This window comes from Leuciscus leuciscus (genome assembly GCF_965113295.1).
Source record: "Leuciscus leuciscus genome assembly, chromosome: 5".
In the NCBI taxonomy this organism is placed as follows: domain Eukaryota; kingdom Metazoa; phylum Chordata; class Actinopteri; order Cypriniformes; family Leuciscidae; genus Leuciscus; species Leuciscus leuciscus.
Window position 1 is genome coordinate 975,246 of NC_138729.1, and position 18,604 is coordinate 993,849.

Consider the following 18,604-nt stretch of genomic DNA (forward strand, 5'->3'; position numbering starts at 1 on the left):
CTGCATTTATGTAAAAACTTAAACTTTCAAACATCAAAATGTCATTTATTAATATGTTTTCATGTCAAAATGACATACAAACATCTTTTCCTATTCTATTTTGCCTGGAAACGCTTCCAACACGCTTGCGTGTCGCGTGAAAAATAGGCGTCGGTTCTATTTATAGCATGCACGCGTTTTCCGCGCGGCTCGAGGCGCAGGCAGTGTGCAAGCTCTAACCTGTTAACAGGGGAGCCGAAATAAAAACGGACACGCCACGCAGCCAGTGTGTCGCCGGCCTCAACCTCCGCAGACAGTTTTTAATGTTTATCAGACAATAACTACTCAAGATTTTGCTTTAGTATAATTTTCGGGACAATTAGGGCCAGATTCGGGATTCGGGACAACAGTTTAGATTTCGGGACTGTCCCGAATTTTTCGGGACGTCTGGTCACCCTAATAGCAACAGGCAGTTAACTGAAGTGTTCAAGGAGCTGAGCGGACTATAAATTGTAAAACTAATTAAAATATAAACTAATGTTTTAAAAATGTGTTATTTGGCAAGTGACCATGGTATAAGCGGGTTAATGCCCTTCGAGGTGTCCATTGTCAGGTATTAATGGACTTCGGTGGAGGACCTCCGTCGGACGGTTCACGCCTCGCCGTCGTCCATTAATACCTGACAATAGACACCTCGAAGGGCATTAATCCCTACATATAACTATTTTATGGTTACCATAAACATTGACTTACAACCCTGCAGATTCCCTGATAACCATGTTTAAAATGAAGACCAGAACTACACCTGCATAATGACCGCACTAGAACAGAGAATGGACAGCACAGCAACATGAACTCTTTATGTTGTTCAAGTAGCAAAATTTCTTTGCATTTTATGCAACACAAAATTGCACCAAGGTTACAGGAAGAATCAACTGAAAAGAGAAAGCAAGTGACGTGTATTTACAAAAGATGAGTCTACAAAAGGGTGAGGCTTGAATACACATGTAAAAAGTAGTGGCATGATTCTGAAGAGACAAAAACAAAACAAAAAACATGAAAAGTCAACACTGGAAGTACCATGTTGAATTAAAGGCAGCTTGTGGTTGGCTTTCTCCTCAGGCGTCACAGTCAAAGAGTTGGAAAAGACAAACTAATACTGAAAACAACTGCATTATTTCAATTACACAAGCTTTTAGTAAGACAGTCAGACATCCTCAGTGAGAACGATCATTTTAAGACAGGCGTGTGGTCATTGGATAAAGCTGCTTCCGTCAGTGGTGTGTGGAAAACCTCTCAAATGACATCAAGTGGTAAATGAAGGACATCACAATAAACACATCTATACATACACTGCTTCTTAAGCTCTGATTCTCACTTCCAAGTCTTTCTCCTTGAGACAGTAGTGTTTCATGCGCTCTTTAAGGCCACTGTGTATTTGGGAAAGTCATGTACTGTATGTAGTGATTGTGCACTTGTTCAAAACCCTTGCCAGGATCAGGGAAAGCTGGGAAAACCGCGCCGACTTTACAACCCTGTCGGTTAAACGTCACTCATGGCACAGTGTTGCAATCATACAATACTTGATCAGTCGGTTTCCTCATTTCACAGGGACCATTCACATCGCACTTCCTCGACCAAAACCACACGGAGAAAAAGAGTTCAGTCTTTGTCAATACTATGATCTTTTTTTTGTAATCAAATATATTTTGATCCCTAAAAAAATATGGGAAATTGTGAGGCGTTTTTCGGTCACAATCACCTGCAATGTTGAGATAATGCTCGCTTTGAGAAAATGCAAGAAAAGTCAAAAGTCAAGTTGTGGAATTGCTTAGAAACACGACTCGAGTCGATGGGACTTGGACCTTTCTTTCTTAAGATCGCCAAACGAACTTTCGGGGACCTTTCCCCTGCTTTAGTGTCGTTCGTAAATGTTTCTCTGTTTGGCATGAGGTGCGTTCCCTTGAAGAGTACGTCCACTTAGAGAAGAATCTAGGTATCGATTGCATCCGAGCTTTTCTCCGCTACCTCTGAACGATGTCGGTGATCTCCTTGACGGAGGACAGCAGCTTGGAAAAGTCTTGAGGAGTGTTGGCTCCCCCGGTGGCCGCAGGGCAGATCTGCAACTCGCGGAGACTGCTCTCCAACTTATTGATGGCTTCTCGGAATGCGAACTTGTTGCGCATCTGTTGGATGGACTCGACGAAGCTCACGCAAAACTTGGAGAGGTTCTTCCCGGCCTCCAGCACGGCACTATGGCTCCCGGTTTGCTCCGAGATCCGTCCGATCGCGGCTCGCAGAACATCTGTGCTGTCCAAGACCATCTCACGCGTGATGCAAGAGTTGGAGAGTCTTTCCGACGGCTGGCGCGTTTTCCTCAACGAACGGCGAGTCGTTATGAGAGGAATGAAGTTCGATCCGGGATCTCCGGAAGTCGTTCCCATTCCCGGAAGCTGAGCAGTCGGAGAAACAGGAGAGGTTTTAGTGGGAGGAACTTTCGAGGTGTTTTTCTGCAATTTCTTGGCACTTTCTTGGGAAAGACTTCCCTTGCCTAGTTCTGTGGATCCGGGATTAGGAGGATTCACCTCAGAACCCTTGATTTTGGTATCCGAAGACACATCGAAAGTAGGACTCCTCGAAGTCTTCCCTGATTTGGTGCTCGAGACGGGAGGCGGAGGAGGAGGAGCAGGTTTCGGTTTCGCGAACTTTCCCTTCTCCCTTTCTCTTTGTCCAGGGATTTCCGAGGTTTGCTTGAGCCTACGAGGTCTGATTTCATCCAGAGTGGGAAACACATTGGGTTTGAAGAGCTCTGCTTGCAAGGCACTTGTTTTAGAGGTTTCGGTTTGCGGGCGTCTCCCGAGCTTCGGCGTCAGAGTCAAAGGACTCGATCCGGGACTAGACTCCAAGTCCTTGAAGACTTCATCCGACGCATCCTCTGTTTTCTTGGGAAGGCGTGGAGGCGGGGTAAGGGTTCCACCTCTCGGCATGCAATCTGCTTTTTTGCGTGGCAAAGCCGGCTTGCCTCCGATGGTTCCCGACTCGAAGTGAGAAGATTGGATGTCACGAGGCAAAGTGACCGATTTCCATTCGGATCGCTCCGATCCTGGAGGCATGCTAGATGCGGATGAAGACCTTAGGAAGCGCTTTGAGTTTGACATTGGGTCTTCTTCTGCTGGCAGAGTTGTGGCAAGTTTCCCTGATGTTATTCCCGTGCCCTTTTTCCTTGAATGAGAAGGGAAGAGCTGACCGGGATACACTAGGGCTCCATTGGTGACTCCAGACCCAATCAATTTGGAAGGATCAATGCCTTGCACGGCATCATTGGCGGAAGCCCCGTTGTTGAAATCATCCCTGCAATCGGGACCCAGTCCTCTCCGATCCAGGTGCCCATCCATTTTCCCGAACGAGCTGGAACGTTTCGGGGGCGCCGGAGCCGTTCTCTTCTTTTTCTTGATGTAACTGAAGGGATTCATCCGGAACTTATCTTTATCTTTAGTCAAGAGCCGATCATCTTCGTTCAAGTTGCTGTCGAGGAGAGGCCTCGGGATCATCGGGAACTCAGGCTCTGCTGCGTCTGCAAAGGGTTCAACTCTTATTAGTATCGCTCACTAATCACAGGGAATTAAAGGGATAGTTCACCCAAAAATTTTAATTAGCCCATGATTTACTCGCCCTCAAGCCATCCTAGGTGTATATGACGTTCTTCTTTCAGACTAATACAATCAGAGTTATGTTTAAAAATATCCTCTTCCAAGCTTTATAATGGCAGTGAATGGCTGTTTCTGTTTTGAAGTCAAGTCAAGTCAAGTCAAGTCAAGTTTATTTGTATAGCGCTTTTCACAATACAGATTGTATCAAAGCAGCTTCACAGTATTAAATTAAAATAATACAACAAAGTTTGTTTCAAGAGGAATTTATTGATTGATAAAATTAAATTAAATATCCCCAAAATATCCCCAACTGAGCAAGCCAAAGGCAACAGTGGCAAGGAACCGAAAAACTTCATCAAGTGACCTAATGGTGTCCTAAAACTCCATCAGGTGACCTAATGGAGAAAAAAAAACCTTGGGAGAACCCAGGCTCAGTCGGGGGCCAGTTCTCCTCTGGCATTTATGAGCTAGAGGCGGATTGTAGTTTGAACTGTAGGATTATATGAATGCCTGGCTGAAGAGATGCGACTTTAATCTAGTTTTAAACTGGGAGAGCGAGTCTGAGCAACGAACAGTATCAGGAAGACTATTCCAGAGTTTTGGAGCCAAATGTGAGAATGCTCTCCCTCCTTTGGTGGTTCTGGATATCCTAGGTATGACCAAAAGCCTTGAATTTAGTGATCTTAAAGAGCGCGATGGATTATAGGGCGATAGAAGATCCGTTAAATAGACTGGAGCTAAGCCGTTTAGGGCTTTATAAGTCAGTAGCAATACCTTATAATTAATACGGAACTTTATAGGTAACCAATGCAGTGATGATAAAATCGGTGTTATATGATCATATTTTCTTGATCTAGTAAGAACTCTAGCGGCGGCATTTTGGACTAACTGTAGCTTGTTTATTGAGGATGCAGGACAACCAGCTAGTAAAGCATTACAGTAATCCAGTCTCGAGGTCATGAATGCATGAACTAACTTTTCTGCATCAGAAACTGATAGCATATTACGTAGCTTAGCAATGTTTCTAAGGTGGAAAAATGCTGTTTTTGTAACATATGAAATATGATTTTCAAAAGACAGGTTGCAATCGAGTATAACACCCAGGTCTTTTACTGTAGAGGATAAAGTAACAGGACATCCTATGATGTTAAAGTTGTATTGTGCGAGGTTTTGTGGGCGGTTTTTTGAACCGATAAGTATTACCTCTGTCTTGTCTGGATTTAATAAAAGAAAATTACGGGTCATCCAATCTTTTATATCTTTAACACACTCTGTCAATTTGGAAAATTTTGCGTTTTCATCCGGCCTTGATGAAATATATATTTGAGTGTCATCAGCATAACAATGGAAACTAATTCCATGTTTCCTTATAATATTTCCAAGTGGCATCATATATATTGAAAATAACAGAGGGCCTAATACAGATCCCTGCGGCACTCCATAGTTTACTGGAGTTATGATCGATTTTTCTCCATTTAAATAGACAAAATGGTAGCGGTCAGATAGGTATGATTTGAACCAGCTTAGTGCTTGTCCTTGAACACCAGTATAATTTTGTAGTCGATCTAAGAGTAATGTATGATCTATAGTATCGAACGCAGCACTAAGATCAAGTAAAACTAGTATTGAGATACAGCCTTGGTCAGAAGCTAAAAGTAAATCATTTGTGATTTTAACGAGCGCAGTTTCAGTGCTATGATGCGGTCTGAATCCAGACTGAAACTTTTCATAGATCTCATTTTGTTGCAAGAAAGAGCCCAGTTGAGCGGACACCACTTTTTCTAATATTTTAGACATAAATGGAAGATTTGAAATGGGTCTATAATTTGCTAGATTATTATGATCTAATTGTGGTTTCTTAATGAGAGGTTTTATAACTGCCAGTTTAAATGTTCTTGGAACATGACCTAAAGATAAAGACGAGTTAATAATATTGAGGAGAGGATCTTCCACTACAGGTAACACTTCTTTCAGTAGTTTAGTAGAAGTCCATAAAAGTGCATTAGAAGTGCATAAAAAGTGCTTTTATGCTGGATATATGCACTTTTATGATGGATATATGCACTTTTATGATGGATAGATGCACTTTTATGATGGATAGATGCACTTTTATCATGGATAGATGCACTTTTATCATGGATAGATGCACTTTTATCATGGATATATGCACTTTTATGATGGATAGATGCACTTTTATGATGGATATATGCACTTTTATCATGGATAGATGCACTTTTATGATGGATAGATGCACTTTTATGATGGATAGATGCACTTTTATGATGGATATATGCACTTTTATGATGGATAGATGCACTTTTATGATGGATATATGCACTTTTATCATGGATAGATGCACTTTTATGATGGATAGATGCACTTTTATGATGGATATATGCACTTTTATGATGGATAGATGCACTTTTATGATGGATAGATGCACTTTTATGATGGATATATGTACTTTTATGATGATAGATGCACTTTTATGATGGATATATGCACTTTTATCATGGATAGATGCACTTTTATGATGGACAGATGCACTTTTATCATGGATAGATGCACTTTTATCATGGATAGATGCACTTTTATGATGGATAGATGCACTTTTATGATGGATATATGCACTTTTATCATGGATAGATGCACTTTTATCATGGATAGATGCACTTGTATCATGGATATATGCACTTTTATGATGGATAGATGCACTTTTATCATGGACAGATGCACTTTTATCATGGATAGATGCACTTTTATCATGGATAGATGCACTTTTATGATGGATATATGCACTTTTATCATGGATAGATGCACTTTTATCATGGATAGATGCACTTGTATCATGGATATATGCACTTTTATGATGGACAGATGCACTTTTATCATGGACAGATGCACTTTTATCATGGATAGATGCACTTTTATCATGGATAGATGCACTTTTATGATGGATATATGCACTTTTATCATGGATAGATGCACTTTTATCATGGATAGATGCACTTGTATCATGGATATATGCACTTTTATGATGGATAGATGCACTTTTATGATGGATATATGCACTTTTATCATGGATAGATGCACTTTTATGATGGATAGATGCACTTTTATGATGGATATATGCACTTTTATCATGGATAGATGCACTTTTATGATGGATTTATGCACTTTTATCATGGATATATGCACTTTTATCATGGATAGATGCACTTTTATGGACTTCAAAACAGAAACAGCCATTCACTGCCATTATAAAGCTTGGAAGAGCCAGGAATTTTTTTATATAACTCTGATTGTATTAGTCTGAAAGAAGAATGTCATATATACCTAGGATGACTTGAGGGCGAGTAAATCATGGGCTAAGTAAAACATTTTGGGTGAACTATCCCTTTAACTAGACAGAGCACAGCTTACCCGGACTGTCACCATCCCTACTGTCCATATGTCTTCGTAGTGTCCTCGTCTTAGTGGGAAGTTCTGGGGCCTGTTGTATTGGACCCAGTGGCAGCTTCTTACCTTTCTTCCCCAACTCTTTCTCCACCTCTGCAACCCAAGAACATTTAAAACATGAGCCACAAGAAAGGTACATGCAAATCTCTCTATACCTCCAGAGATAAAGTCATACCATCAGAGATACTGGACTCTTGAAACATAGTCTCAAACGCCTGGTGGGTTTCAGCAAAAGAAGGCCGCTCTGCAGGGTTCCATCTCCAACCTAAAGACAGACACACTAGAGTCAGTCCAAAGGGCAACTTAAGACCTGTAGTTGTATTCATTCTGACCCGAAACTAGTTCATTTTTTATTTAAAAATGTAATGTTCATCAGAGGGGTCCAAGACCTCAGCACGTTTGTCACACTTGAACCACGAATACACAAAAAATAATAAAATTGAATTGAGTCAAGGAGTTTTGTGGTTAAAATTTAAAATAGGAACAAATCCTTCCCTTGCGGGTCAATTTGACCCCCTTAGGAATGAATGGAATGCGAGGAATGCTTCAGTACACACAGAAAAACCTAAAAATTTTCAAAAATCAAACTAAAAATGCAAAAACTTTACCACAAAAAGATGTTATAATGTCTACATGTGTATCTGAATGCATACTGAAGAGAGCTGACTTTAGGACCCAGCAGAACAGCTCATTTGCTGCATATAGAGCTATAAGGCCATCTAGTGGCAAGATATTATATATCTTATATATTATATTATTTATTTTCCACAAGTGGTCTGCAAAGACCCCCAATGCAAGATATTTTGAGCTGAATTAAAAGGGATATGCATGAAATTGTGAGTTGTTTTTAATTTAAGTTGAAAAAAATGTGAGGAATGTGCTTAAATTACTATTTATTTATTATTTATTGATCGAATCTAGTCATTTAAATGGTAAAAAAAAAAAAAAAAAAAAAATTGCATAAAAAAATAGAAAAAGTATCAAAATGAAATAAAATAAGCTTTCTGGACAAAAAAAACAACAACAAAATAAGTATCATTTTAACCCGCGAGGGAAAGATATGTTACACAGTGCGAGGGAAGGATACAGTTTACTTGTAATCATATTGGAGTCACTTTTCTTAAATAATCTGAAGAGCTGCTTACAGGCCCTCATGAGCTCATAGACTTTCTCCGGGCATCCCTCGGGTCGGTCCATGCGGTAATCTTTCTCTAGTAGCTCGTAAACTTGGGACAAGTCAATTCCAGGATACGGAGACATCCCATAGGTGGCGATCTCCCACAGCAGGACTCCAAATGCTGAAGAGTTCAAGCAAGACTGTCAGTTCGACACAAGCATCAACAGCAACAGCGTTTCACTGATCTTAGCTTACCCCACACATCGGACTTGATGGAGAACTTGTTATAGGCCAGGCTCTCCGGTGCTGTCCATTTAATGGGAAACTTGGCGCCGGCGTGGGCTGTGTATGTGTCTCCCGTCATCAGGCGACTCAGTCCAAAATCTGCCACTTTAACCAGGTGGTTTTCCCCAACTAAGCAGTTACGGGCAGCTAGATCCCTGAAACAAGAGCCAGATTGTAACTGGAAACGACATTCATAATAGTTACTAATTCGACGTTGTCCCTTTGTCCTGTATCTGATTTTTTTGTGCATAGAATGTTAAAACTGGAATCATGTGACAGGAAAACTCTATAATATGTTTTTTAAAGCGCTGATCCTTGTAGCCAATCACAGACATATCCGATGAGCTCGTGAACACAATGGCCAATCAGAGGCGTTTATGATTCCGCTCTAAGCCTCACATTTTTAACATTTCAGTATCGACTTGATACCGAAGTCGATACTTTTGACATCGCTAGTGTCGGCGTCACATCTGCACTGCAGGTCTGGCTCACCTGTGTATGAAGTTCTTCTTCTCCAGGTACTCCATGGCAGAGGAGATCTGCGTGGCCATGTGGAGCAGCACCACAGCGTTCACCTCCTGCCGGTTGCACTCGCGCAGGTAATCCAGCAGGTTCCCGTGCGTCATGAACTCTGTGATGATGTAAAAGGGAGGTTCCCGTGTGCAGACGCCTGACATAAGAGACGAACACAGAACATCCGCAGGAGTGATTGACAAGCAGCTCTCCTTCACAATCATCAAGTCAGCGTTATTTATACAGAGCTTTTCACAACACAGTGTGTTTCAAAGCAGCTTTACAGAGATAACAGGAGAATAATGCAACAAATTTTGTTTCCAGAAGAAAATAGCGTCACAGTTCAGTAAGTTCAGTGATGCTTCATTTCTGTTGTAAAAAAGTTATTAATTTAGTTCATTGAAATATTTATCCGCTCTGGAGTAAACCGTGATGTCATCGTCCAGCTCATATAATGCTGTCAATGCAGAAAGATCAATAATATTGTTGAATATTAATGATTAAATGAAATGAAATGAAGTGAATTTAAAGGAATCAGCACGTGTGTTTGTGAAGGAAGCTCGTCCTGTGCATCAGTGTGTGACTCATGTTCGATGTATTTAATCACAGACCTAAAGATTCTACATGAAAGTCTGGCAATAATATTCTGGTTGAATGTTGTTATTGTTTTTTAAATCAAATTTTTAAATCAAAGCTTAAAACACATTTTCTTAATGTTGGTTTTCAAGGAATTATTTAGTTTAGTGTTGGTTATTTTATAGATTATAATCAGTTTATCTTTGAGTGTAATGATCTGTCCAGCACTTCAACCCTGCGTTGTTCTTAAATGTGCTTTATAGATAAATGATGAAATGAATGTGGTGGACTGGTTCCAGAAATGCTGCTTCGATGACATTTCCTTCTCTCGTTTATCTCTGAAGTAATAGGCTGTTTCTCGGTTTTCCAATCAACACACTCGCCGCTCTCTCCCAGCTAATGCTGCTGAGACCCATGTATCAATCCTCAAATCAATCCCTTTATACTGTTATTTATTTCTGGCTTTTTCTTCTGATGTGTAATTGTTCCCAACATTGTTTTTAATCATCATTTACCGTTTCAGATGGACTTAAACTGGAGTCTGATAACGATCACCTGAAGACCTGCTTTCTATTTAGTCATTGAAAATCAGTGAAACTGACGAAGGCAAAGAGCCGAAACGTTTCTTAACTTTATCTCCTGTTTACAATAAAAGATTTTAAGAGTGCAGAACTTTTTGCATTTTTGTTTCTCTGTTTCCACAGTCCTGGGGTGAGAACCAATCAAAACATCCAGTTCAGCGGCGGGCCGATTAAGTGTCAAACCGTGCTTTAACGCCTTGAGTATTTTAGAAAATGTGCTATTCTCATATTCTGATTTTAGATAGTAATTTTGTCCGCTCCTGTAATGGGTCATGACACTGATATTGCCAGAGCTCTGAGAGGTTGGAGTAGCATGGACGGAGCAAGAACATAATGTAATGTGTAAACTGCATGCTCAGTTCAGTTGAATGCTAAAGCTTGCCCTCTTTAACTCAATGCTGTTACAGTAAATGTATGAGGTAAACTGCTGAAATAACCTCAACATTAAATAAGAGCGCAATGTTTATCTGTCAATCAGATGCGCTCAGAAGTATAGTTGGTTACTATAGCAGAAGTAGACTCGCTTTTTTATTAATCTTGATTGTGTGTCAGAGTGAAGTGAACTGCAGGGCTATTAGCGTCTCATGGATTCTTGTTAAATCATACATTCAATTTCAGTTTGTTTTTCATCAAACCAGAGCAAGTGGAACACACGGCACTCGTAGGTACTTCATTTCCTTTTTATGATGAATAGGGGGAAAAAATTAACTAATAGATATCACCATGAAACTTCCCCAGTTGATTACTGACATTAAGACAAATATCTTTTGTATTACAAGTTTTTAGAATATTTATGTTTAAATATGCAAATTAGGCAGTATCTCATTAAATTTGTGCTAATTTGCATATATTTCCAGAAGAGAAATCTGAACATTGGATAAAGCCGGATTCAAAATTCTTGTTTCAGTTTGTTGACATATTAGAGTCAAAGGTTTTTAGAGAGGGGATTTTGGATATCTCTTTTTATCACTCCATTAATCATGAAAGACTGTCAACAGCCATAAAAAAAAAAAATTTCGCCCCGTTTTTAGGTATAAAATGTTGTATAAATCAGAATCTGAATGATATGTGAACAAACCCCTCAGTAAAAACCTTAAGAATATAGATAGGAATACAGCAGGGAAGTTTGGTGTGTGTAAGAGCTGCTGAAGAGGAGATTTCTGGCTCAGAGTAAGAGCAAAAAATGATTTTGAGAAAACGGCCTTTAAAATTGACATCAGCCAATGAGATTTCGCTTTTAGAGTTAAATGCCCCATTGTACTGTCACGATTGGTTGCTGATAAAAATGTTCATATTTGGATCCGACAGCATTGTACATGAGAGAGAGAGCTTTCTAACGGTGTGTGTGATGAAGGCGGAGCAGCGGGATGATTTACAACGCCAACTTTTGTTGAATTTATGAGAAATCTACAGACGCCAATAGACAAACTGTAGTAAAATAAAGACCTAAATGTGTATTTTGGACTTTTTTTCTCCACAAGTCTGAAAGAAGACGATGTTACTGAAGACAAAGAGCCCAAAATCTCAAAACTGACCAGTGAAAAAAACCGATGTTTTGCCCGCCGTGTCTCGCCTTCAGTAGCAATACTTACATCTAATCACAACTGTTTAGAGCTCTTTCCACCTCTGTGAGTTATGTGATGGTATTGTCATCTCTAAAAGTGTTTTAATGAAGAGAGTTTAAGGCTTCGTGTCAGGGAAAGAATACTGTGTCATAACGATTGCAATCTTGTATTCTTATTCTGTGTTGATTCAGAGTAAATGGAGTCGTGCTCGTGCAGTCCATCATATCAACTCCCAAAGTCAGTCACTCCCTAAAGTCCAGGATCGGACAGCCCTGGTGATCCGCCTTTAGATGCTGTTCATGCATCGTGGCCTTGTGAAAAAATGTGCAAAAACAGCACCAAGGCATTCGCCTCTGTTTACTTTGGGAGCATTCTCTATTTATTTAAAGATTAGCTGGGAAGCACTTCATACGTTTCAGAAATGGAAACATTACAGGATCACAGCGTAATGCAATCATCAGGACACATGGAAAGAGGTGGGTCATGTGCTTGATCAGACGGTTGCATCTGTACACCTGTGTGTGACGCCCCGACAGACACACTCACCTAACAGCTGCACCAGGTTTGGGTGTTTGATTTCTTTCATGACGGCAGCTTCTTTTAAAAACTCTTCCACTTCCATCGTGTCTTCCTGCACAGGAGCAAAACAACAATTCACAACAAGGATTCATGGTTTAATGTACAAAACTGTGTGATTTAGATGCAAAAAGCAAATAACTTTGATGAGATGTTGAAACAAATGGATTTGTCAACTGGGAGAAGCTCGTCAAATGAATGTCAACGTGGATTAGCAAAGCAATTAGTGCTGTGAAACGATCAATCGCACCCAAAATAAAAGTTTGTTTACATAATGTATGTGTGTGTACTGTGTATAATTATTTTGTATATACACTAAAGTAAAAAAGTCAAAAGTTTTGGATCAGTAGAAGTATCTTCTGCTCACCAATGCTGCATTTATTTGATTAAAAATACAAAAAAAGAAGAAATATTGTTAAATATTATGACCCTTTAAAATGACTCTTTTCTATTTTAATATATTTTAAAGTGTAATTTATTCCTGTGATCAAAGGTGAATTTTCATCATCATTACTCCAGTCTTCAGTGTCACATGATCCTTCAGACATCATTCTAATATGAGGATTTGATGATCAGGAAACATTCAATATTCAAGCTTTGATCACAGGAATAAATTACACTTTACTAGATATTCACATAGAAAACAGATGATTTACATTGTTTTTTTTAATCAAATAAACAGCCTTAATAAGCAGAAGAGACTCTTTTAAAAACATTAAAAAATCTTACTGATCCAAAACTTTTGACTAGTAGTTTCAGAAAAACTTAAATATAAAATATTTGTATTTCTATATAATATAAACTATACATAAATATATATATACAGTATATACATGCATGTGTGTGTATTTATATATACAATATAATTATACACAGTACACACACACTTTTATTTTGGATGTGATTAATCGTTTGACAGCTCTAAAAGCAAACAAAGAAAAACAATGCAAAAAGCAAATCATTTTGATGACAATTTGAAACAATCTGATCTGTCACCCGGTAGAAGCTCGTCAAATCACACGTCCACATGGACCTCGAAGAATAGATTGAGTAAAACTACAGCAGGTGAAAGCCAACGCGAGCCGGACGACAGTCAGTAGAGCTAACGCAGTGTGTGTCACGGACCTTTAGTGTTTTGACGGCCACAGTGAGGCTGTACTTCTTCCAGACGCCCTCGTACACTTCTCCATACTGTCCTCCGCCCAGCTTGTGCTTCATGGTGATGTCCGTGCGCTCCATCTCCCATTTGTCGTAGTTGGGCGACACGCCGTAGATGGTGGGTTTGTTGCGTTTGGGAGCCGGGTAATGCAGCGTGGTGATGAGGCCATCCGCCACCGTGGAGTGATGATGGACCAGCTCTGCCAGCGTGTTGAAGCGGCTCTCCGATGACACGTACAGCTGAGGACACACCAGATCTGGATTATCCATTACCAAATACTGATAGAGATTATTTTATGTCCAATAACAAACATTTAGTGATGATTTAACGCTTGATTGCACAATGACAACTAAAAGAACATGCACATTAATATAAAACAACGTATAGTTGTTAGATAACTTGTGCATGTTTGGCCAGATATAAACAAACATAAGTGACACAAAACATGTCAACATCAAAAATAGTTCAAAAACATCAAAGCGATTATCAGTCGATCTCTAGATGCGCGTTTCTAAATATCACTCTACTTTTAACTTAAAATCTCTGAAACTAAATGGTGAAAGCTGGAGTGAGAGGTGAACAGCTCAGCTGAGGACATCCGTCAGAACCGCTGACACACGGCACAGGAATCCCGGAGCGTTTCCCGTGGGTATTTTTCCTGGTCAAAGAATGTAACATTCAGGAGTGATGCACCGTTTCCTGTGAACATCCTTGTTTTTGTGCAAATTAATTTACGAGGCCTCTTTAGTGCATTAAAGCATGTTTAATACATTTATAATCATGTATTGGAGTAATTATTGCATTTTTAGTGTTTCAGTTGTTTGTAAATGGCTGGAAGTCCAGGAAAACTTGGTCATAATGTCATAATCTGTCAAGTGTCCTGAATGGAGTTATATCATACTGGCTGTACAATAATTCATTAAATACAGCTCTCATTACAAGTGATAAACTCTTATACAAGTTATCTGTACATCTCTGGTGCTCTTCGGTCATTTTTTACCGAAAACTTCTACATTTGTTTTTGTCTTGTTTTTGTTTTTCTTCATCGAGTCATCTTCAGGTTTTGGCACTTGCTGTGTGAACACACACAAATAATGGACATGATTCGAAAAGGTTTAATGGTCCTGAAAACAACAGTCACACTTGTTCTCCTCGCGGTCAGAAATGAATGGGAAACGGATTTCCTCTAGTGGAAGCGTTTGGTACTGCAGACAAACAACATCTTACTGAACGCTCATTCATTGAGATATCAACCTCAACTTTTAAACACAACTTGTTTAGATTTATGGCTTTGATTTTCTCACAGTTTTAGAGTAAAACATGTTTTTGAAAATATATATTTCATATAAAAATTCCAAATAGTATTTTTGCACATTTTTCATAACAATAAACGTAAAATTCTAGAACTTTTTTTTTAGTTCACTTTTTTAAAACTGTTTTCACTTCAGCAATAATCTGCCAAGTGTCGTCTTTGAAAAGAGATCAAACTTCAGTCTGTCGCTCTAAAGCATTCAAGATTTACCACAGTTGGAAATTCAAATGTTCAGGTCTATGCCCAAAAAGTGAATAAATGGATTATTAATAAAGCATAAATATAATTTAGTACCATAAAATCCCCTAAAAATACAAAATATTCAATAAAAAAAACATTATCAAACTAAAATATAGTACATTAATTTAATTGAAATGATAATGTTTGACGGACACGTGAAGAGCACCAGAGGGTTAAATCTGAAGCTGCATCTGTGAGCTGAACTGGCGTCTCGGACTCATTCCTGACGGATAACGGTGGAGAACTGCAGGAAAGTGTGTGTCGAGGCTCATGCAGAGACCAGGAGCGTCAGGCATGTGAGGAATGGATTTATGGATATGTCTTTCCCCACTGGAGTCTCACACGACTGGACGAGCCTCAATCACTGTGTGACTGAAGGCCTTGGACACGAGTGGTAATTGTGTCAGAGTCATGTGTGTCAGAGTCATGTGTGTCAGAGTCGTGTGTTCTGCCACCTACTGTCAGACAGGGAATTTGCACTTTCATTCAGCATGTTAGAATAAGGTATCTAGAATATTTTAATTTAATATTTACAAACATTTATCATTTTCACTCTTCTTAAAAATGGTTTAAAGGCTGAAATGTGGAGTTTATAATTTTATAAAACTTGTTTTTGTCAAACTTTTATTACTTCAACTGTAAAGTTGTTCAAATCGTTGTTAGGATGTCACTCTCACACCCACCCACTCACTCACACTCACACACTGACTGACTCACTCACTCACTGACCAACTCACTCACTCACTCACTCACTGACTGACCAACTCACTCACCCACTCACTCACTCACTGACTCACTGAGTCACTCACTCACTCACTCACTCTCACACACTGACTGACTCACTCACTCACTCACTCACTCACTCACTGACTCACTCACTCACTCACTCTCACACACTGACTGACTCACTCACTCACTCACTCACTCTCACACACTGACTCACTCACTGACTCACTCACTGACTGACTCACTGACTCACTCACTGACTCACTCACTGACTCACTCACTCACTGACTCACTCACTCACTCACTGACTCACTCACTGACTGACTCACTCACTGACTCACTCACTGACTCACTCACTCACTGACTCACTCACTGACTGACTCACTCACTGACTCACTCACTGACTCACTCACTGACTCACTCACTGACTCACTCACTGACTCACTCACTGACTCACTCACTGACTCACTCACTGACTCACTCACTGACTCACACACACACACACACACTCACTCACTCTCACACACACTGACTGACTCACTCACTCACTGACTGACCAACTCACTCACTCACTCACTGACCAACTCACTCACTCAATCACTCACTCACTCACTCACTCACACACACCCACCCACTCACTCACTCTCACACACACTCACACACTGACCAACTCACTCACTCACCCACAGACTCACTGACTCACTCACTGACTCACTCACTCACTGACTCACTCACTCACTCACTCACTGACTGACTCACTCACTCACTGACTCACTCACTCACTCACTGACTCACTCACTCACTCACTCACTGACTCACTCACTCACTGACTCACTCACACACTCACTGACTCACTCACTCACACCTTGCCGTCGGAGGCGGTGTTGATACGGTAGTGGTAGACGTGCCCCTCGTAGCGCAGCGATATGGACCTCACACACACACACACACACTCTCTCACCTTGCCGTCGGAGGCGGTGTTGATATGGTAGCGGTAGACACGCCCCTCGTAGCGCAGCGATATGGACCACACACACACACACACACACACACACACTCTCACCTTGCCGTCGGAGGCGGTGTTAATACGGTAGTGGTAGACGCGCCCCTCGTAGCGCAGCGATATGCACCACACACACACACACACACACACACACACTCTCACCTTGCCGTCAGAGGCGGTATTGATACGGTAGTGGTAGACGCGCCCCTCGTAGCGCAGCGATATGGACCGCTGGCCGGGGCTGCTCTCGCTCTCGCGCACCAGGAAGCTGCCGTTGATGCCGCTGCTGAGCAGGTACTCGGCGGCGTTGCGCGACACGGGTCCGTGGTACCAGCTGTGCTTCTCCAGGCTGTTCACCGGCGTGATGTAGTTGCTCGGCACCCAGCCCTGCCCGTTCTTCGTCTGCGCCTCGCACCACTCGCCATTGTGATTGTATCCCAGAACCCTCAGCTTCTCTCCTGGTTAAAGACACGTCACAGTCAGTCAGTCACTCAATGCATTCGGCCGGCTCTACCACATCACATTTCAGGGTCTATTATAGTGTTGTCGATACTGAAATTGTAAAAATGTGAGGCTTTGAGCGCTGTTGAGCGGGATCATAAACACCTCTGATTGGCCGTTGTGTTCATGAGCTCATCGGATATGTCTGTGATTGGCTACAAATATCAGCACTTCAAAAACATGTAAGTATACATCAATGAGACTCTTCAGCGAGCGCTTACACACACACACACACACGCGAGCGTTTGAGAACAGGCGTATATCAGCAGATCGGTCCTGCTTGTGCTCTCAAAAAAACGTTCAAACGCTCCCGTGCGCTGATCATTGTAGCCAATCACAGACATATCCGATGAGCTCGTGAACACAACGGCCAATCAGAGGTGTTTATGATTCCGCTCAACAGCGCTCAAAGCGGCAGAAACAATGAGTTCATTGAAATAATGAATAATTGTTAGTTAACAAATGATTATGACATTTAGAAAAATGTAGCATTGGTGCTATTAGGCTATTTGGCAGCTGTGCCGTTGAAGTAACTGTGAAAAGATGTGATTATTAAAGGTTGCTTCAAAGGTTTCCATTAACATGTGTTTTGCATGAATGACCAATTAGAGGCATTTAAATCCACACACACACTCAACTTTAATCCTCACTGATCGAGGTTTCATCATTAGCAGCACTAGTGCTAGTGACGACTGACTCAAATCACTCATGTGTCACAGACACAAGGTTCACAGATACAGTGAAATGTATTTCCAGGACGATTAAGGACTTTTAAAGCACTATTTTTTAGTTTTCCAAAGACTACAATCAGAGATCGCACTTATCAAACAATACCTTTATTACATTTTTTTACTCAAATTACAGATATAAGCCATCCAAAATACAACTTGCCACATATTTAAGAATATATATTTAATGCAAAGTTTATAATGGCTATTGTTGTTCAATAAATGATATTTTATATTATAATGTTGGCGTAGTTCATATCCAGAAATGGCCTGATGGGGGTTTATCAGCGTTAACTTCGCCTGAAAAGATTAAGATTATATTTGTTTTTTCGAATTTCATATACAGTCACACCAACATGTATTCAGACTCCTTTAACATTTCTCACATCATCACAGTTTATTCACTATAGTTTAGAAAATGGTAATAAAATATGAGCAGAACTCAGTTGATATTTGACTGGTTTTGTCCGTCCTTCTGTTAGAGTGTCTCACACATGAATTATGTTGAATATCTGTCAGCTGTTAAATTTAACTACACAATTAGATAATACCAGTTTAGCTCAACCAATCACCAAGCAATGCTTCATTTTGTTCAGTCTGTGTGTAAAAAGAGCATTAGCAATTAAAGACAAAA

The 18,604-nt window shown here is 40.3% G+C and overlaps 1 protein-coding gene across 4 annotated transcripts in view; it reads right to left on the reverse strand.

Moving 5' to 3' along the window:
• Nucleotides 1-815: 815 nt before the first annotated feature.
• The window catches only part of abl1 (c-abl oncogene 1, non-receptor tyrosine kinase), a 42,894-nt gene continuing 25,105 nt past the window's right edge, over nucleotides 816-18,604 (reverse strand). For 2 of the 4 annotated variants that reach the window (XM_082168810.1, XM_082168812.1), the window contains 10 exons: nucleotides 16,971-17,199; nucleotides 16,604-16,670; nucleotides 13,427-13,699; nucleotides 12,272-12,356; nucleotides 8,983-9,160; nucleotides 8,461-8,645; nucleotides 8,234-8,386; nucleotides 7,264-7,353; nucleotides 7,053-7,181; nucleotides 816-3,553 (listed from right to left, as the gene is read on the reverse strand). In XM_082168810.1, coding sequence (XP_082024936.1) covers nucleotides 2,004-3,553; nucleotides 7,053-7,181; nucleotides 7,264-7,353; nucleotides 8,234-8,386; nucleotides 8,461-8,645; nucleotides 8,983-9,160; nucleotides 12,272-12,356; nucleotides 13,427-13,699; nucleotides 16,604-16,670; nucleotides 16,971-17,199 — 2,939 coding nt within the window. In that variant the 3' untranslated portion in view covers nucleotides 816-2,003. Of the gene's footprint in view, nucleotides 3,554-7,052; nucleotides 7,182-7,263; nucleotides 7,354-8,233; nucleotides 8,387-8,460; nucleotides 8,646-8,982; nucleotides 9,161-12,271; nucleotides 12,357-13,426; nucleotides 13,700-16,603; nucleotides 16,671-16,903; nucleotides 17,200-18,604 lie in introns of all 4 variants that reach the window. The other 2 variants (XM_082168811.1, XM_082168813.1) reach the window with 1 other exon arrangement.